General features: G+C 28.6%; 1 protein-coding gene across 3 annotated transcripts in view; it reads left to right on the forward strand.

Moving 5' to 3' along the window:
• Positions 1-22,859, forward strand: part of LOC109604458 (zinc transporter ZIP11) — an 87,859-nt gene that overhangs the window by 50,329 nt on the left and 14,671 nt on the right. For all 3 annotated transcript variants that reach the window (XM_049963841.1, XM_049963844.1, XM_049963843.1), the window contains one exon: positions 22,381-22,479. In XM_049963841.1, the coding sequence (XP_049819798.1) occupies positions 22,381-22,479 (99 nt within the window). The remainder of the gene's footprint in view (positions 1-22,380; positions 22,480-22,859) is intronic.

The following is a 22,859-nucleotide window of genomic DNA, read 5'->3' on the forward strand; positions in this document are numbered from 1 at the left end:
TTTAGATTTGCCAACACTACGTACAATGAAGCACAGAGAGGAGTGATGGGTAGTTTTTATTAATTAATTTATTTAACAATAACAGTCTCGTTTATGTCGTTCGTCCTACAGGAACAAGACGACCCAAAAAGTACACGGTCTGTCTCAAAACTAAAGTTACTGTACTGTTATTCGAAGTACACTTCTTCATCATTTATACAATGTTGGACTCGTCTTTAAAACGTTTCAATACATAATTGGAAGTCATTCTTCGGGATGTCTTCTAGGGCCTGGGTCACTGTACTTGGGATCTCTTTTAAATACTCGTAATGCTCCTCTTTCATGACCAATTTTAGTTTGCGGTTTAGCCAGAAGTCTACTGGTCCTAAATCTGGCATATATTGCAACAATGACCCTTTACTATTCTGCACTTGTGAGTCCAGAACTCTCAAATACTGACCCGTTATTCTGTATACTTTTAAGATACCTAACATTAGCTAAACCATCCTTTTTAAATAAACTAAATGAAGACTTATCACTGCATCACCATTGTTTCATTGGACGTGATTCTAAGCAAATTGAAATCGGACATTTCCATACTTGGTAGGGTTTTCTTCACAGAGTTATATTATTATTAGTAGGATGTTTTATGGTATTGTATTAGTGTTAAATTAAATGTTACTCATTTCGTCAATTAAAACTCCTTTCAAAAATTGCTATTTATTTCCAACTCAGTTCAAAAATTAAATTAAATTAAATGTAATATTTTATAGAATAAGAAGATAATAATTTTAAAATACAATTTAAAAGAATATTGGTACATTATTTCAATTCAATATTGAATTTTATAGATACCAAATTGGGAAAGATTTTTATCGCATACACATAAAAAACTAAACATATAAACACTTAAGATTTAATTATTTATTATAATACATATTTTGTATATGTATTATTATAATAGTATTTCTTATAATATTTTCGATAACAGATTTCTAAGTAATAAATAATATCAGAAATATTGATACTTATTAATTGCATATTTATTTAATATTTACAAAAATCATACACATCTTCATTTTTTTCAATTAGTCAAACATTCCTCGCGCATCCACCATAATTCTAAAATCGTCCTGTGTAACTTATTTTACCACTGTACAATACATTTCCTAAATTGCACAGAAACGTAAATAGTTTTAATTGACAATTTATATCAGTCAATTTTTTATTTGTAATTGATTGCGTGAGCAATAGATTTTTATCTCCATTCATATTTATTATTATTAACTTTGCAACGGGTTTTCGAGGGCATACATCAAATTCGTAAAAGGTTAGCCGATATCTGACGACTTTATATCACGTACTCAACAATCGCAACCTTAACGTAATTATCGTTACTCACGAACGCTAATTAATTAACACGGATCCGTACACTTGGGGCTCACGAAAAAAAAACTAATAATAATAATAATAATACCCATTCACAAACCGACGCCGGGCCATTGAAAACCCCGCCGACCGGCCGATAATTATCGTAGGTGCATTTGATCGGGTCTCCGGATGCCGTTACAATAAATTTTACCTTAATCACTATTGACTGGCACCGAAAAAAATCGATCGTTTAAAGTTTAAATACAATCACCGATGCGGCCGAGCGTTTTATTTTTTTTTTTTCGCCGCGCCGATATTACCAGCGGTCCGGCATTCCTCCGCATCTCGCCTTAAAGGCGATCACTTCCGCTATTATTTTCGATTCGTAATTGGACCGATGCACTATGGGACGATGTTCAGCAAAAAAATATTTTTAAAATCGGGATTTTTTGACGTGTTATTTAATAAGTGCTGATGATACTGGCAAATTTTGGCGGTGTGCATTTTTATAAGTGGTATTTTAGATAATAATCGAAATAAATCAGATATTTGATAATAAAGAAGTAAACAAGTATATTGATGAATGCGCATTTTCCAGGAATTTACGATTAGATTTTTAAATGTTAAAGATATGTTTGTTTGGTTAGCTGTTAAATAATTTTATATTTAGATAGATAGTAAAACAAGTTTTCACAAAAATCTTAGTGTTTTTGTAACACTAATCTCCGCTTTTAAAATATAGCCAAAAAAATAATTTTGAAAATTTCAGTATGTGGTCTATGCACGTCTAAATCATTTTGTTTTAAAATATTTTAGTTCTAATTGTTATATAACTACGGTAGCTTAGTAATTAGGGGTAATTGAATAGACAAAAACATTCCACATTTTCTAATATTCACCGTACAGATCAACCAAGTAAAGGATGTATTACTTGAACATATGGACATTCATACTTCTAATGCCTTGCTTAGAAGAAATATAAAATTTTGTGCATTTTTTTTTATTGTAGAGACTTAATTAAAAAACGTATTCGTTCAAATATGATTGTTGTTGTTATTATTCTAGAGATATAGTTAGATTTTCTATAAAAAAATTTGCTAATATGATTTGTTCTATTTTCATGCCTGTAAGTTTTGAGTTATTACAGGATCAAGAGTTTGGATTTAAATTTTGTTAACTAATAACATATTACTTCCTTTGACCACTGTGTTCTGTCTACTGAGATCTATGCAAATTTGTATGCTGTCGCTGTTAAGAAACAATATTTAATGATATGTCATTGATTTATACAATAGATAGGTATTATTATTATTAATCACATTCTTTTCTGAGAGGTTTACTATAATAAATGTAACATTTATATATATTTTAAGGAGAAACATTTAGTGGCAGCGAAAGTAAATGTATTTTCATTGTATATACATTTTCCATACTTTATGTGTAACTGAAACCATCTCCATTAAAAATTTCTTCTTAACCTACCTTGCAAACCAGCAATTATAACAAACGTTATAATATTCGAAATAAGTTTATGAATGTTGTTAATTCAGGTCCCATCGAACTAAGATGTTAAATTATCCCCATATAAATCCCAGCCTAATTAAAAAGTTTAAATATTCATCTCACTTTTTCCGAAACTATCTTTGGACAGTGTTAAAGTATGTTTATTTAAAGACTCTTAAATCTGTAAGTTAATGCAGAAAAATATCTATTTTTTACAGAAACTAAATGAAGTCCTATGTATGTATGTAATTTAAGGTTCTTCAGTTCTTTTTTCGGAAACAACATGGTTGATAATTGTGTAAAAATTGTTAAACTTTTAAAATTACTATGTTCTGTCACTACGCCTCTAAAAATAATTAAAGTTGGAAATTTTTATATCACCATTATGTGAATATTTCAGATATTTCAAAAACAGGAGCTTAACTTAAAAATAAATATAGCAACAATTTTGAACTCTACGGAAAATTTTACCTTATAAAATGTATCTTTCCAAAAATTTAAACGAAATTTCTAAATATGTTCATTATGATTATTTTTTAAATTGCATTTTGATTGCACAACAGTTAAGTAATGTATATATTTTTAGTTATGTATTTAACATTTCTTTATAAGGAAACTTTATTATCTTTAATTTTAGAATCTTACTCAGTTTAATAGCGTAAAAATCATAAATTTATCAATGAAGTTTTGTAAAAATCATAATTAGTATTGTATGAATTTTTGATTGGGAGTTTTTAACGCTCCTTTCGTAGAAATCTTTATTAAAGTTTGAGGCTTTCGTGATCCTTGTTTCCATATTTTTAGGTGTTGGCGTTTATTGTTCGACGTTTGTCGGAATTATTTCCCAACGTTTCGCTGGCACAAGTGGCTCACATCTTCAGAGGTCTGATTTGGTTCGTGTTTCTTGGACTTAGCGAATTTGCTGTTATTGAGCACAGCTGTTCAGCATCTTCAATGCTTCTTCATTTCTGTTGAAGTTGTTTCCGTATTTATGGATTTCAATCGCTTCCATAATCATTCTCTTGCGATATCCAGTTGTCAAGACAAGCAACTGTGTATCTTGGAATTTTATCTTATGATTTCCATCTAACATTGCATGTTCAGCTACACCGGACTTGTCTGATTGTCCTAGGATTGTATTGTATTTGTATTCTTTAATTCGTTTTGTGGTACCGATGTAACATATACTGTCCCGCAGGAACATGGTATATGCGGTATATCCGAGAAGCTATTTGATGGGCTCTTCTATCTTTGGAATTGGAAAAATCTTATTAAAATATAACAGCCATACTGTTTTTATACCAACGAGGAAGATTCAACACAGTCTTAGATCTGCCAAAGATATGAGAGACCATCAAACATTTTCTGGGATATATCACCTACTTTATTAGCTCTAATTTAGAATTGGACTCAGTTTTGTTGGACAGGAATAAAAAACTTACTAATTAAGTTTTGTAAAAATATAATTCATAACAATAGAGTATTGTGTGAATTTCATTTAACTTTTCTTTCGAAGAAAACTTTATAAGATCTCATTTACAATTAAAATCATAAATAGATCAATTGTTTCAAGCCAATCTATAATTTAAAAATTGAAAAACAAACAAATCAAATTGCTTTTATTAAAGTCAAAACATAAATTTCAAACAATCTCATGAAATTACAATCCTGGGATCATATAAAGTGATGGAAGATCGTTCATTTGCATTTGTTAACAAATGAATAGTATCGGTGGCATTCGAAATGTGACGATGGCAGGAATGCATTTCCATCAGAAAACGGGCGTACTTCATTAAAATAATTTTCCTATTCATCCCGTACAGAGTACGCAGCCGTCTATTAAACGGATAATATAAAGATAAATACCATTAAGCGAGCACTCTTTGAAAATATATCCGCGTGACTCGTGCTATTTGCGGAATGAAACGATTTTTATTACCGTTAAATCACTTTACAAAGTAAACAATATGAAAGAGCGTGCAACACTCTATGTTGTAGGCTATTTGTTCAACAGCCGAATTCCACGTATTGTCAAACAGTCCGACAAATAGATCTCGTACTGTTGTTGAAGAAGGAGAGGAGGCGATGAGGCGATGAGACGACCGCGGGTCCATTGAGCGAACGGACTCGCACTGCTGCATGCTGCATGCTGCATTCCATTAGTGAAAAGAAATAATGGGGAGCCGTGGAGATTCTTCTCTCTTCGCCCTTCTCTCTTTCTCTCTTTATCGCTATGTGTTTGTGTGTGTGTGCGACCAAGCCAGTTTCAGGATTTCAGTCTATGTCGCACTGTGGGATGATCAATTTTATTCATTTTAAAACCACCACAACAATAATTAACATTAGAACTCACAAATAATTAATAAGAAATTAAATCTGTGATAAATAATTAATTTAATTAATTAATTTTTCCCATTTCTAATTAATTCACAAAAAATTATTTCATTTTTTATAAAATATTTAAATATTTTCAATTTTTTGTACGATTTGTATTTTCATTTTATAAAATTTAAAATTAAAAAATGTGACACTGTTGTGTCACTAAAATAATTTTAAATATTTGATATAATAAAATAATTAAATACTTATTAACAATTTGAAACAAATGATGATGTTAATTCAGGTCCCATCGAAGTAAGTAGATGTTATATTATCCCCATATAAATCCCAGTCAAATTAAAAAGTTTAAATGTCCATGACATTTTTTCCGAAACTATCTTTGGAAAGTGTTAAAGTACGTTTATTTAAAAACTCTTAAATCTGTAAGTTGATGCAGAAAAATGACATATTTATGTATGTAATTTAAGGTAGTTCTTCAGTTCTTTTTTCGGAAACAAGATGGTTGATAATTGTGTTAAAATTGTTAAAAATTTACAACTTTTAAAATTACTATGTACTACACCCCTAAAAATAATTAAAGATGGAAATTTTTATTCCACCATTATGTGAATATTTCAGTTATTTCAAAAATAATAGCTTAACTTAAAAATAAATATACCAACAATTTTCAACTCTAAGGAAAATTTTATCTTATAAAATGTATCTTTCCAAAAATTTATATGAAATTTCTTTAAGCAGTTTCACAAAAATAATTTTGAATTTGACATAATAAAATAATTAAATATTTATTAACAATTTCAAACAAATAAGACCTTTTAACAGTTAAAACTAATATATAATTTCCCTTTTTATATTTTATAACATTGAAATTAAAAATGCCATTTTATTTTCTTTTAATTTCAACAGTGACAGTTTAATCAATTTTTCTATTTCTAACTAATTAATACATTTTTTCTCTTTTTCCATAATTTTAATAATTTTAATTTTTGAATCCATTTCTATTTTTAATTTATGATATATAAAAACGATTTTAGATTTTAAATATTAGATATGATAAAATAATTATACACTCGGCAACAACCTGAAATTAGTAAAACCACTTCAACAATTATAATCGATTAAAATTGAATTTTCCATTTTTTTTACAAAATTGTAATTAAAAATGCCATTTTCTTTTAATTTACTTAATTTTTACTGTTTGTAATTATCATTACTATTATTACTCTGATTACTCTTATTACTATTATTACTATTATTATTATTATTGTTATTATTATTATTTTCATAAAATATTTTTAATTTTTGGAACGTTTATGTTTTCATATTAAATTTTGAACATCTGATGAACTAAAATCACACAATATGAAATCAAACCATTTTTTTATAATTAATTAATTCCTTAATTTTCCACAAAATATTTTAATATTTTTAATTTTTGAAAACTTATATTTTTGTTTTATAAAGTATTAATTTGACAGAAGTTAATTCAAAAAATCACTTTAGATTTTAAAAATTTGATCTAATAAACTGAAAGCAAAAAGATTATTTTAACTCAAATAAAATTGAATTTTCCATTTTATTTTTTAAGCAATTATAATTAAAAATGGCATTTAATTTCCTTTTAATTTAATTAGTGTTGATCTAGAATGTGTAATTGCTACGGATGTCCATAAAAACCAGCTGAATAATTATTGAATCGATGAATAACACACATGTAATGAATTAGTAAAAACCGAAAACATGATTCGAATACACTCAATTCACTTGAAGTTGATATATTAATTTCCTATCTAGGCTTTTTAAATATTAGACATAAGTTAATTGGTTTGATAATAAATTCAGATTTATTTGCCCTGGTTATATTGTGTGAACTGATTAAGTTTAATATTTTTATTAGTTTACATTATTACATCGCGTATTGTTTAATAAAAATACCATCTGCCATAAAATTATATTCGTACAATAAAAGTACAATAACACTGAAATCGTGATAGTAGCCGACAATATTCAAAGAGAATAAAAATAAATTAAAATCGATGATAAATTATTATTATATTATTGAAACTCAATAAAAAAAGCGGTACGCAATAAATAACGGCTCGGTGCGTATTGTGTCCGAAACAAATTTTTCTCCGGCCTTACGTTCGGTTTTCTCTCTCTCTGAAAACCGCCGTGTACTTTTAAGTCGTTGAATTATTTCTACCGAGTTAACAGTATTATTCCGTTCGGTGGACCGAGCTTCTATTAGAGCGAAGAATTTCTGACATACCGAACCAAACGATTTGTGCAAACACGATCGGGTGAAAGAGAGAGAGGTGTTCAAAAAATCCTTGTTAAAATGTTTGCCGGACAAACAAGCGACATGAATGAGACGCACGTGCGCGTCTATTCGCCTCTTCCTTTTCTTCTTTTATTCTTTCGAACGCAATTTCACGGGGTGTTAATTAACGTGACACGGATTTTTCTACGAACCGCTTAATTTTTGTGTAAACTGGGTACCCGTTTCGGCTGTCGGCGTATGCCCTGTTGTGCGTGGAAGCTTTTCGGGGTAGCTGCTCGTGCCTCGATCCGGAATTGTGGGACACGTCTCGCATTGTCGCATCGTATCAGACACCGAAATGCCATTAACTAGTTTGCCGGCGCTACTTTATCGGGGTCGACGTTTAATATAGGCAAAACTGTGTACATGTACGTGTTTTCTTATCAACATTTGCCATATCTCGGCATAACTCCTAGGCGCGTTGCCTTCAATGATATCGCACGGAGTTTATGAGCGGCGCGCCATTAATTAATTGGAAAGTGCCGAGCTTTCAAACGCTTTCAAGCTTCGACTTCTGGTTCGATGATTTTCAGAGATTATTTAAGAGTTATTTTGTGCAAGCGAAACTCGTAAAGGATTTTCGTACCGCGACTTGTTTTCAATGATCTCATCATTTTTATTACATTTGTGTTTAAGTGTGTGTTTAACATTTATTTTATTTGTCTTGTAAATTTTAATGTTGTTACACACTGACAATATTTTTAATGCATTCCAGAAATTTCCAATAAAATTATAAGGAAAATTAAATAAAAAGTAGGAGATGATTTAAATGTCATCGAAAAAATACATAATATTGAAAGTAAAAAAATATCTAGTGTAAATTAAATAAACATAATAGAACATATTAAATTTAAATATATTATTATCAATAGACTAAAATACTTTAAAAAATAGTATTTCTATTGGGACACAGAATTAAATACGATGAATTTAATAAAATACAAATTTTTTTATAGCAAAACTAACTACACTCAATAGATAAAGCACCCCCTGAAACGAGTATATATCAAATTTTATAAAAAAAAATGTATATTCATAATTCTTTGGAATAAACTGTCAATAATAACACAAATTACCTTATCGAACGTTGAAATATTGTAATACCTACACTAATTATGATATACTGTTACTCTTAAAACTCAAATTTTCATGTGACAAATTACTAAAGAACAATTGAGAAAGATAACCAAGAACTTACGAAAATAAATATAATAAATGAACGCATTGAACTGTAGTTTAGTGGAAGCAAATGAAATTGGGGTATTAAATGTCCAATATTAATTCCATAATATCCCGACATTCTTAAAATATAGAATAATTTGTGCTATTGGTAATTTATTCAATAGACCACTTGATTGAAAAAATAGGAATAATATTATGAATATGCTTATTTTTTTGTGAGAATTCGTTTATGTTCATTTTAAAGGCTGCTGAATCCAGTAGTGTAGTTAGATTTTCTATAAAAAATTCTAATTCTTTAAATTTTAGTTCTAATAATAATTTCCATGTAAGTTCTGATTTTGAGCCAACAAACGTGATATTTTGTACATATATTCATACTACACAATTGAAAAAAAAGTTAAAATCGGACAAAAAATACAAATTATATGGGGGTGTCCGGCTTTTTATATGGTCCACACTATGTATATATGCACACACTATGTATGTATATATAAAATAAAATATTTCTCATTTCACATCTTGTTTGTTTTATGTTTTTGTTTTACAAATTTTAAACAAAGAGGAATATAATTATATATAATTATATATTATAATTAACTCGCAAAAATATTGTAAAGTATAAATTTTACTGAAATAAAAATACACAAAAATTATTAATTTTAGTCGAGTATAAGAAATATCTTAATTAATTAATAAGTGTAATAAACAGAAGAGCAAAAGATGCAGGTTTAATTGGGTCGTAAAAAATTGTGAAAGTAAAAAAATTGCAATATAAAATTTATTATAATAAAAGTGATCAATTTTAATCAATTGTATAAAAATCTTAATTAATTTTTATACTTCATTATCAGAATTTAATGGGATAAATGTTTATTGAGTAAAAAACTTTAAAATAAAGTTTTAATATGCCTCTGATTGAGGCACAAGAGTCCTATAAAATTAAAAAAAAAAATTAAATAAATTATCAGCAGGCAGTAAAATGCTTTGATGTTCAGTGGGAAATGGAATAATGAATAATGAATGCTAATATAAAAAAATGAGTTTCATTAAATATTTATCAATTAGAAAAGAACTGTATATTTCCTATACCTTATTATCCGAATTTTAAAGGGATACATGTTAATTGAATTTTATAATAAAGTTTCAACAAGCCTTTGAGGCAGAGCCTTTGTTTTAAATTGAAAAAAAAAAATTATTTAAATTTTTATATAATTTATAAAACATAAATTAAATAAAATTAAGGACAATAAAATGTTTCTGGTTTCAATATGAAATAGAAAAGGAATGGCTGCAAAATAATGCCTTAAGTATAACTTTTATTTTAATAAAAATGAATAATTTTAATCAAATGTAAAAAAATTCTTAATTATTTCTTATATTCTGTTATCAGAATTTAATTGGATAAACATTAATTATGTAAAATAGTTTATAATATTGTTTTACCTAGCTTTTTATTAAGTAGAAAAATGAGTGCAGATTTATTTGACAAATATTAAAAGCATAAATGCATTACATACATACATTCATTTTAATAATAAATTGTAAAATTTTAAGAAAAATCTCGGCTATTCGAATATTTCGTTATCAGAATTTAATGGGATAATTGTTAGTTAATTGTTAAATTGTTTTAACAAGTGTTTGATTGAAAGAGAGGGAATGTTTGCATTAAATGGGATGAAAGTGGCGGTTGGCAACTGCCCCCGTTTGCGGGTAACGCCCAAGACCATGGACGACTCGGGGACGGGCGCAGGAATGCGTGGAATGCGCCGTGGCGAAGTGTGGGGTTCGGTTCCCAGAAGCCGCAGTGTAGATTTGCGGACAGTTAGAATGACATGTCCGCGGTCGACGACCCCCTACGCCTCTGGCTTCTGTCGCATAGCACAGCACTCCCGGCTCCTGTTGCAGGACGATCCGAGGACCGACTTGCTAAAAATTATATAGGGGCGATACTTTCGACCTGATTGCCAATGTTAAAGGTGTTCAAGGATGGGTGCGGGTGGTGAAAGGTTCGGGTGCCGCTACTGGTAAAAAGCACACACACACAAGAAGACAAACAAGAGGTCGGAATGCCTTGGTTTACGGCTGTTTTCAGTACGGTATTATGTCAGAGCCGAGGAAAACAATAGTACCATGCAAATAGGCAGCGACAACATCCTGTTGCATATTTTCACACACACTGTTTTACGGGCTAGACACATTACTGAACTCGTACCGGTGCGACATCGCGGCCACAAAACCCGCCGTGAAAACGCTCCTGACATGCATGCGTCTATGTCAAATCGATGCGTGGAATTGGTTTTGTGTTATTATGCGGACGGTATGGGTTCCTTACAGCAGAAAATGTTACTTTGTAATCAGCGCATTGGTATGGTGTTCTGGGCTTTCCGTAAGAAACGCAAGAACTTTTTAAAATTGAAAATTTAATGCTTCTGGATAAAGCTAATTTTAATTAACCAATTAATTAACACTGAAGAATCCTTCCCTTACTTTGATAAGAATAAATGGTGGCTACAATATTATTTAAATGATACTAGATGTGTTGTTTCATAATCTATTACAAAATACTTTTTTTATTGATTTCTGGAGTAATTAAGGATCTTCCAATTAACAACACCTAAAAAAAGATTTTTTTATTACAATTTAAATTTATTTTTTAAATATTTTTAGCGATTGTAAAATTTTATTATCATTCTTGATACTGAATAAACGTTAACATTGGTAACTTTTGTAATATTTTATATATTTTAATTGTTCATTCTTATCATGTAAAAAAATTTTGTAGATCAAACCGGATCTTTTTTATAGTGTTTTTTGGAAAAATAATTTTCTATGAATTGTGAAAAATATTATTTCCGAAAATTAATAAAGAGAATTAAGATAACAAAATATTGTAATATTTTATTATCAAATTAACAGTATTAAAAAACAATATATATTGTTTAATATTATGAAATAAAATATTTGTTTGTATAATTCTAAAAAATGCACAACCTAACAAAATACACTTTTATTTATTCTTCCACTTGTTTGTAAACAAACAACAACTTTCTGAATATTATGCATTTCAAATAAGTAAAAAGCAAGTAACAAAAAGTGCCATTTAATATTTCATTACAAAATATTTGTTTGTATAATTCTAAAGAAATTCAAAGCCTAAAAATTACATTTTTTATTCTTTCATTTGTTTGTTAAGATTTCCATAATGATAATTTGTATAATGCATTTTATATAATAAACAAATTATTTGTAAGCTGATTTTCAAAGAAAATTAGGAACTAAGAAATACTATTTATTCTGCCTTTTTCAATTTATTGTTAACCTGTAAAAAAGATTTTCTACCTCCAAAATTGCAATATGTATATATTCGTATAAGTTTTATAAACGCAAGTATAATTAAAACAATATATTTCTGAAAATTATTAATTTTAATAATAACATTTTAAAGTAACAAAAGGTACCATTTAATATTTAATTACAAAATATTTATTGGTGTATTTTTAAAGAAAGTAATTTCTTTTTCTAATTCATTCAATTTGTTTGTTAACAAAACAGAAAAAATGATGATTCTTAATTTTTATTACAATTTGTTGACATTTTGTGGCATCATGGAAAAAATTAGTTTTTTTCATAATTTTATAAACTAAAAGTAAAGCCACTTGATTCTGACAACTATCCAAATAACAAAACCTATTGTTTAATATATTATTAAAAAATATTTGTAAATTTTTAAAATTTCTGATTTAAAAATTTATTTATTTATTTTTTTATTTCTTTCAATTTTGTTATGTTAACGTAAGAGATAACGATTTTTTACCGTAATTCTAATTAATTCCAAATATTTAAACATTTTCATCGATTTATTTATTAATTATGCATTTTCCAAATGGTACTAAACAAACAATCACACATAGGTCGATTTTTTTTATTTAATTATACCTTTTTTTAGTTTTTTCGTCAATCATTTTATTAATAATTGATCCATTTAAATTTTTTTATGTAGTCAATGAATCATAAATAACACCATTTATTTCTAACAATTATACATTTTGTTTTTTACCAAAACTGGTTTTACCACTATTTTGCTATATGTATAATTATATATTTTCTTCAATTACTTTGATATGATTAATTTCTTATAAAATATTATATTTATAAACATTTAAAATAATTTTCTATATTATTATTGAAAAATTCTATTGACATAATACTAAAAGTATAATATTTGAGTTTTATTACAATTTTTAAAATTTCCACACTACACCACTACGTGTTTTTCCTAAAAACCCCAAAACCTATTATTGTTTGTCCTATCTCAATTTACAGTTTGCGTAATGGAAAACAATACTTACAAAACACCCACGTGTTTATAGAAAGCCATTATCAAATTTTATCATTACCGAAAAAAAATCCTTGACGCGAACCGTTATAATCTTTACGACGTGTTACAAAAAATTAAAATTTCTAATTCGGCGGTTTCTTAATAAATTTGTTTATTGCTTTGTTTGATCGTTCCAATCATGATTCGTAAGCAATTGATTTTTTTATCCGTTCCAAGCTTTATTCCCCAGTCAAAATAAGTCATTAAACTGCAGGTGTAATTTTTTTTCTTTCAATAACCATGTAACTCGGGCAATAGCAAAAAAACACAGACGTTAATTAATTTACTTGCAAGGTACCACGGAACAGGGACCCGTTCCCATTACAATTCTAATGCATTTCGAAACTGTATCGTCTAGTTTCAGTTCGTTAGATTTCACCCATTAACGACACCCGTACTATTTCCATGAGAAACGCGCACCGGACGAAATGACAGTGCACCCACCCGGAGCTTTTTAAACAAAAACATTACGAAACAATAAATCCCGTCCGTTGTTGTGACTCGATAATTAGACGGTACGATGGTAAATCTCCGAAAAAACAGGGCCAATTTCCAAGAATTCGATGTCGGAATTGAAAACGGCACAATAAACGCCGGCGTGTAATGTGATTATAAATATATTCATTAGGCACTTTTTCATGTGCCGGCAATTTGGTTAGTTACTTCCGGTCCCGTCCACGCGTTCCGAACTAACTCTTCACAATTGGATATTTAATGTTACATGGTTCTTTTGTTACGTCTATGAATTATTAAATTAATTAAGATGCAAATACTTTTTCGTTCATGGTTAATGGAAAATTCAGCTGGTTTATGAATACTCTAGCCTGGAATGTTCATAAACCAAAAATAGTTTGAAATCCTATATATTGTGTGTTTCGTATTTACGCGTTTGAAACTTTTAAGAAATTTACGATCATAATGTTTACATTTATCTTAATGTAATTCTGTATATAATTATCAAACACATCAGAAACATCAATCTCGGTAATAAAGTAGAGAATCCAAAGTATTCGTTTGGACGCACGATCGTGTAGGTATCGTTAACGATATAATTTATCATATAATTCCAAAATAACTTAAATAATCACTCCTTGTAAAGTTAATTTAACATTTGGTATGGTCCCACAATTTAGTGTTTCCTTTAGTCGAATAACGTCTTCAAGTATATCAAGATTTATATGAGCTAAGGATGTACATAGGGGACGCCTGACCCGCCGTGATTTATGCCCTTTGGACCGACTTAAATATTTATTAGTCCCATCTCGTTGTACTAAAATTAAAACGATTATTTCGTAGTGAATACTAGAAATAACTCATTGAATTAGGGTATATGATAAATCATAATTTGCTTTAATTAATTCACCACTATTGATACACTTGCTCGCCTTTATTTTTACTTTCAACATTGAAGAATTATATCTCTCGGGCAGTCCCGCTCCACAAGCCAGTGGTGGCGGGAGGCCGACGGATCAACTGCAAGCCCAATCCTTACCCAGGGAGGTTCTAGGACCTTCCTCAGATTGGGCTTGTTCTTCCGGGAACCAGTTGACAGGGGGCTGGCATCTTTGTCAGTCCCGTCTTCTGGTTCAACTTCACCCGTGTATGTATATACACGCCCTTTCCCCCATATGTGCTAGCACATATGGTTTCCAATGATCTCCGGATCGGTGCCCGGAGGGGGGTTTACACTTTCCCCTCTCTGTCACCCAAAAAAAAAAAAAAAAAAAAAGAATTATGTTCTTATTCTTATGAACTTAATTAAAATTTATAAAGGGTATGTCATATTTTTTAAAAATATTACTGAATTAATATTAATTATAAACCACAATTTGCTTCTTTTTAAACCTATTTTATATTTTTAATACTGAAAATTTATGTAAATATTTGCATATATATATATAATTATGATGACTAAAAAATAGTACGGTGGCGCCATTGTACAAAATTAATTTCTTGATAATAATATTATGTTGTATAAAAGAGAAGAACAGTGGATCTATCCTGCAGAATTAAATTAGATTAACATGGTTTAATAATGAAATTACAGAAATATCTAAAATTAAGTACTTAACGTTTTTTTACAAAGTCACTGCATATATACAGTGAATCAAAATTGAAGATAAATCAGAAGTCACTTTACATAGACTACCATTGTTGAAACACATACTAATTCTGTTTTTATGGCAACATAAACCTCATGTTTTTATTTTCAACCCCAGAGAATAATATAAAAATTTACATATAATATGATTATGATATTTCAAAGAGAAAAACATCTATGCCATCCTACAAAATTAAATTTAATTCACCTGGTTTGATAATAAAATTACAGAAATATGTAAAGTTACACTTAACATTTTTTAAAAAGTTATTGATTAACTGCAGTGGATCAGGATTGAAAATAAATCACATGTTCATTTACATAAATCATCATTGTTAAAACACACATTTAATTCTACTTTTGTTGCATCATAAACCACATATTTTTACTTTCAACTCTGGAAAATAATATAAAGATATAGATATAATATGATTAAGGTGTTTAAAAGAGAAGGATAGTGGAGCCATCCTACAGAATTAAATTAAATTAACCTGGTTTGATGATAAAATTACAGAAATGTGTAAAGTTACACTTAATATTTTTTAAAAAATCACTGATTAATTGCAGTGAATCAGAAACAAAGATAAATCACAGGTTCCTTTATATAGACCATCATTATTGAAAGACATTTAATTCCACTTTTGTTGCAACATAAACCCTATATTTTTACTTTCAACTCTGGAAAATAATATAAAAATTTACATACACATTTAAGGTGTTTAAAAGAGAAGAACAGTGGAGCCATCTTACAGAATTAAATTAAATTAACCAGGTTTGATGATAAAATTACAGAAATATGTAAAGTTATACTTATCATTTTTTAAAAAGTCACTGATTTTCTGCCATGGATCAGGATTGAAGATAAATCACAAGTTGCTTTACATAGCACCAGGATGGATCCACCTTGTCGTGGTCCTGGTGCTCAGTACCGCTTCACAAGCCAGTGGTGGTGGGAAGCCAACGGATCTAACTGCAAGTCCAATCCATACCCAGGAAGATCTTGAATCTTGCTCAGATTGGACTTGTTCTTCCGAACCCAGTTGACAGGGGGCTGGCATCATTGTCAGTCCCGCGTCTTCTGGTTCAGTAAACCCGTATATGCAAATATACGCCCTGTTTTCCCCATATGTGTGTAATCGCATATGAGAAGCATTTTGATCTTATGATCTCCGGATCGGTGCCCGGAGAGGGCACATTTTCTCCTCTCTGTTCCAAAAAAAAAAAAAACTTTACATAAATCATCATAGTTGAAACACACATTTAATTCTACTTTTGTTGCAACATAAATTCTATATTTTTAGTTTCAACTCTGGAAAATAGTATAAAAATTTATATATAATAATGCTTAAGGTGTTTAAAAGAGAAGAATAGTGAAACCATCCTACAGAATTAAACTAAATTAACCTGATCTGATTATATTTAACATTATATTAAGACTATAATATTTTTTACTAAATTAAAAAAAATAGTTTGATGTTCAGTAATGGATGCAACGTAATATGTATATTGATTTTTTATTTAACTTTTACTTAATAAAGAACGTTAAAGAATTGGCGTTGATATCAGACTCCGAATATGGATAAACATTTTGGGGAAACACTCGATTAGCAAACAAACCGGCCGCACAGTTACCGTAACCGCACATCTAACTAAGGATGTGGCGGTTTAGAGCCACTTCCTCGGGAAGTGTCCTTCCTAATTGACGGAGCGACCCCACGCGGATGTTCTTCCTACGGCCAGCGTGAATAATGTAAAAAAAAACCTATGCATGTGTGTATATATGGGCGAACGTCGACGTCGCGGCTCGCCTGAAAATTCCAATTCGGATCAGCTGTTCGCGACGTGCCTGACAAACTCGTCCACACGCACCGTGTTCGTGAACAGAAAAAATTTTCAGGTTTACATCGATATCAGCAATTAGTTACGTGTATTTAGTGTACTGGAATTTTACATAGGATATAATTCCTGGCTTCCTCGAACGACTCGATTTTGCTGGAAATGTTTAATAATTTATAAAGACATGCCACGTTAAACTTTTTAGCATGGTTTAAATAATTCCTACTAATTTTTCTTTTTATGTCAAAATCGTACTAGATTTTAATACTTTTTGATACCCCAACGTAAAATCGTCGATTCGTGTGTCAGTGTGCGCCGAAACGGCCGCCCGGATCCAGGTCAGTGGGTCGCCGAATCGCTGCAGTTTCCCGGTCTGGCGGGGGCGGTGGGTGGACAGCGTCACCGCCGTCTGCAATTCGTCTGTCGTCTGGGACCCCGATCTCTTGCATTCCGCAATTTTCAGTTCGTGTGTGTGTGTTTGAAGTACGTGCCCGGCGGAAACTCGTTTCGATAAACTGCGATAAAATTTGGTCCTTCCTCACTCCCAATAATATCTTAAACTTTATTGTTTTATTTTATTAAGTTCAACATTAGAGTAATTCTTAAACTAAATAATTTTTAATAAAAATAAATTTTAATAAAAACCTAGTTAATTATTAGAAATTAAGTTTTTAAATTATTTTTCTTAAACCTTAACTATTCTGTTAAGATTTCATACGATTATTTCTTTGACTAAATAAAATCAACTTCTTAATTAATAATTAACAAATACTTGTTCCCTTATTTATACTGAAATTTTTGAATTTATAAATATGTATAAAATTAATTTTTAGTCTTTAATTAACATCTGAAAGCTCCACACATTTTTCTGCAGCAATCCTAGCAACAGATGAATAATATCTTAAACTTTGCTATTACATTAAGTACATATTAGAAGACTTAACCTAAATAGTTTTTAATATGAATTTCTATATTTTATAAAATATTTGTTCTCTGATGTGTTTTTGAATACAATATTTGTGAGTGAAGTTATTTTTTAATCTTTATAGTTCTTAATATTTTTAATGTTTTTGAAGTGAAAACTTCTTTTGCCACTTTGGACACTTTTTGGTAGGGGAAAATATTATGGGTTCGCGTCACCGACATGCTTATACCAGTATTTCTGTTGCTATACAGCTGACGTATAGGGCTGTGTATATCTTATAAGTGAAATTGAATGGATTTAGTGAAAAGTTCAATATTTATTTATATACTGTGCATTGTTTTGTGTGATTATTAGTTGAATGACCATTTCCAATCATCGAACACTCAGTACTACAAAATATAAAACGACAATCGATGCCGCTTTTACGCTATACTTAGATAAATTTGAATGAAACATTTTCATTTTTTACTATACCATAAGCCTATCATATCTTTTTTAGAACAAAATGAAATAATTGAGAGTACAAAAAGTCTAAGTATTGTTGAAATTAATGATGACAATGATGCAAACAATTAAAATAATATTAAAAATCAAGTACATTGAAATTTAAGTAAATACAAATAATATCCATAAATAATATGATTGTATATTAATTGTATATTTTGTCATGATCTTGTAGAGCCCATAATATATTTAAATAATAAAAAACCACATAAATATGGATAAAATTGTTGTTTGGAGTGTCAATAGATGTGAAAACCAGATTGATGTTGATAATTTTAATTCAAACATTATGAAATTTCAAGTTTTAATACGTTCTAAGTTTTTACTTCTATCGACAGTGTCTATGACTTTTATTTTTTTATTCTACACCAATCATAATACTAATGAATTAGCTAGTATCTTAAATTTTAGTTATCCTTTTAATTTAAAAGAAGTAGAATACGTCTGACTAAATAAGGGTAATTTCTATGTAGGAATTTTTAAATTACATCAATGATATCTTGAAAACTAGTGTAATAGGTAATATCTTAACCTTTCATCATTCTTTTAAAATGAAGCAGTAAATTACTTCTTTAACTATCTAAATGAATCTTTATAATAAGTTTGTATATTTAATAAAATATTTATTCTTTTATATACTGAAGTTCTTCAATAGAGTAATGTTTGCTCATGAAGTCACTTTTTAAACTTTAAATCAAATCTCAAAATGTTGTTTTCATGTTTTTTCTCTACCAATTATATTCTAAGAATTAATAAATTGGCTAGTATCTTAAAATATATAACAGTAGAGTACATCTTTATCTAAATTTTTTATATGAATTAATACATTTAATAAAATGCCTATTGTCTTATTAGAATTGAAATTTTTAAATTAACTAATATGTTTGTACGAAGTTATTTTTTAAACTTTAATCTGAATAATGATTCCAAGATATTTTCTTCTACGTCAATCAAATCTTGAAAACAAGACAATAGATAGAATCTCAACTTTAACCATTCTTTTAAATTGAAGCAGTAGATTACTTTTTTAACTAAATAAATAAAACTTTTTAATACCGTTTGTATATTTAATAAAAAATGTATTTCCTTATTTGTACTGAAGCTTTTGAATACAGTAATATTTGTGTATGAAATTGGTGAATTAGATAGCATCTTAAACATTCGCTATATTGTTCATTTACAGTGGAGTAAGTATTATTGAAATTGAAGTTTCTAAATTAATTACGTACGTACATATTATTTCTATGTTATCATAATTTAAGAACAGGTGAATTATTTAATTTATAATAAAATACTTATACTTTTATTAGAATTTGAAATTTTTGAATAAATCTTTTAATCTTCTAATTCAAATCATTTCCTGACTTTTTTTCTCGTCATTCAAAACAACTGACGAATAAGACTATCCTGAAGGGCCGAAGCGGTTTATATGTATGAAAGATAAAAGTCCACGAAATGCCATACAATTTTCAATATTCGTAATAAAGTGAATAGGTTAAAGCAATAACCACATATCAATAATAAAATGATTGCTTTCGTGGAGATTAACTTGGCGCCACCCACACGAGCTCTCACATAGGCGTCGCTCGTCTAAAATACCGACCGGATTATTTACCAATTTTTTATCGATGTCCAGTCGTCAGCATGTCAATATTAATATTAAAGCACGTACTTAATTAGGTTTGTTTGTTTTGCATATCTTGTATGAAATTTTCGCCGACTTGCAATTAGTCATAATATTGTACAGGAAGCGTCTCAGTCATTCACACATTAAACTACAACTTAAATTCATTCATTGCCTAATGACACTGTTACATTTTCGACATTTGAAACACATGTTAACAGTAAGTTTTTATTTAATTACATTTTGGCGCCTACGTGACTCGGAGTCTGCCGTGTGAAATACTGTTGTCTTCCTGAAGGGTAGATACACATTATTTTTGTTTGCAGTTTGTTTAACAAACATCCATATTGTAAAGACACGTTTCGTACCTTAAACAATTAAGTATTTTGACGCCCCTGGCTTCTATTACTTAGTCTTGGGAACAAGTTTCTTATCGGACTTCAAACAGATTTATCGTTATTTTACATAACAATAAATTCCCAACTGAAATATGAAAATTTAATTGGCTGTAGTAAATTCCAATGTTATGCCTGCATACCACAAAGAAACTTAATTTGTTTACTAACTTGCCATTTAATAACAAACAGCAACTAATTATATTGTTACAAAGAGGCCAGTCAAAGATCGCGATACCCGATTAATTTTACACTTCTGTTAATGAATGTAATAAAATAATATTGAAACTTTATTGTCGATAGGAAGCAGTAAAGTCTAATAATTTAATAATTCACTACTAATAAAACAACTGTCCTAGCTGAATTATCCAGGTTGCATTTAAAGTTCAAAATGCTTACAGGAAATTTATTTATTTATTTATTTATTTATAGATTCATATTTAGTATTTGAATTTACGTTTCTTGTAGAATGCACGTATTAAATTCACATTAAAAAGTTACTTCTGTTTAAATAACTTGTATAATTAATAGATTCTTATATTTATTGGACAATAAACTTTTACTAACTGAAAACTATTTATGCTGTACTTTATTTTATTATCAATTTAAGACATATAAATTTTAACATTTTTATATCAATTCTATTTCTAATACATATTTGAATATATTATATATGGATTGTATATTATCTCTTTTTTACTTAAAGAAACGAACTTTTAAAAATAATAATAAAAAACTTGAATTTTGTCAAACCAATAATGAAGCGTTAATAATAATAATAATTCTCATCCTATTTGACAAAATTTTAAGAAATTTTTATTCGATGTCTATATATATACTTTTTTTGGAAATAACTTTCCTTTCACAAAATTTTGATGTTTAATAATATAAGCAAATAAGCAATTTATAAATATATACAAATTTTTTAAATATATAATTATAAAATATATAAATATATATATATATATATATATATATATATATATATAATTATAAAATATATAAATATATAATTATAAAATATATAAATAAATAAATTTTACTTGGAAAATTACACTGTCCACTCAAAAGTACTTGAGGTATGGGATCACTTAACTCATGTCAACTTAGAGACAAAATTAATTACATCAACAAAATTTTTAAATTCTCATTAATAATAAGTTCAGGTCAACTTTATAATTAAATTTAGTTAGATTAAAAAAAAATTAAATGGTCTTCAATCAATCAATTTTTATCTGAAAATTATTTGCCTTCCTACAGAATTTTGAATTTTAATAATTAACTTAATAAAAGTTTATATGGTTTTTAATTTTTCTAAAAATGATTTGCTTTATATAGAATTTTGAAATTTAATAAATAGCTCATGTCAGCTTTATGACAAAATTTACTTAGATAAACAAAATTTTAAGTGGTTTTTAATCAATTTTTCTGAAAATTATTTGGTTTTCATAGAAGTTTGAATTTTAATAATTGGCACATGTCAACTTTATGACAAAATATTGTTAGATTAAAAAAAATTAAATAGTTATTATTCAGTTTTGCTGAAAATTATTTTCATTTCACACAATTTTGACGTTTAATATGTAATTTTTAAGTATATTATTATAAAAAATATAAAGGTAAACATATAAATATGAAAACGTAAATAAATATTTAGAAATATTTTTTGTTTATATAAAAATATTATAAATGCGTTTATAAAATAAAAAAGTTGGTAAGTCTTCTTTATTGTATTTAAAATCACAAAACCTTTCCCCATGGAAAAATTTAATAGAAGTCATCACGTATCAAAAAAAATTATTTACTTTTTTATTATAATGTGTTTAATAAAATTTATGCCGTAAAAGATATATTAAAAAATATATATCTTAATGCTTCTAAAAGAGTTTCCGGTAAATTAACCCTTCCTTTAATTGTTTCAGAAACTTGGCCATCGGCATAGGAATCCAAAACTTTCCTGAGGGATTGGCCGTGAGTTTACCCCTGCAGGCGGCCGGTTTCTCCACTTTAAGAAGTTTATGGTGAGTTATTTTATTCGTAAGGAAGTCACGCGAAAATTAAATTCCCCATTGACATTTATTAATCGCTTTAATTAAATTTGTTTCGTTCGTTTCATATTAAAGATTAAAAAAGGTCCTTCAGATGAACCTGCACACCTTTTTCGACAATCAACCACTTCATAATTTTTTTCTTTTATGTCTTCCTGGAGCAGTTAATTTCATTTGTACGTGACGGTTAACAAGAAAAGAAAATTTATCCGAAATTGTTTACGACAATTTGACCCTAATCAAACTGCGATTATCACGCACAGACTATCTTTTCACGCATACGTGCACCCAGCATACACCCGGCGATACAAACACGCGGTTGTTTTCCCCCGTGATTGACGGAATGGTGTAAA

This window comes from Aethina tumida, chromosome 2 (assembly GCF_024364675.1).
Source record: "Aethina tumida isolate Nest 87 chromosome 2, icAetTumi1.1, whole genome shotgun sequence".
NCBI lineage: Eukaryota > Metazoa > Arthropoda > Insecta > Coleoptera > Nitidulidae > Aethina > Aethina tumida.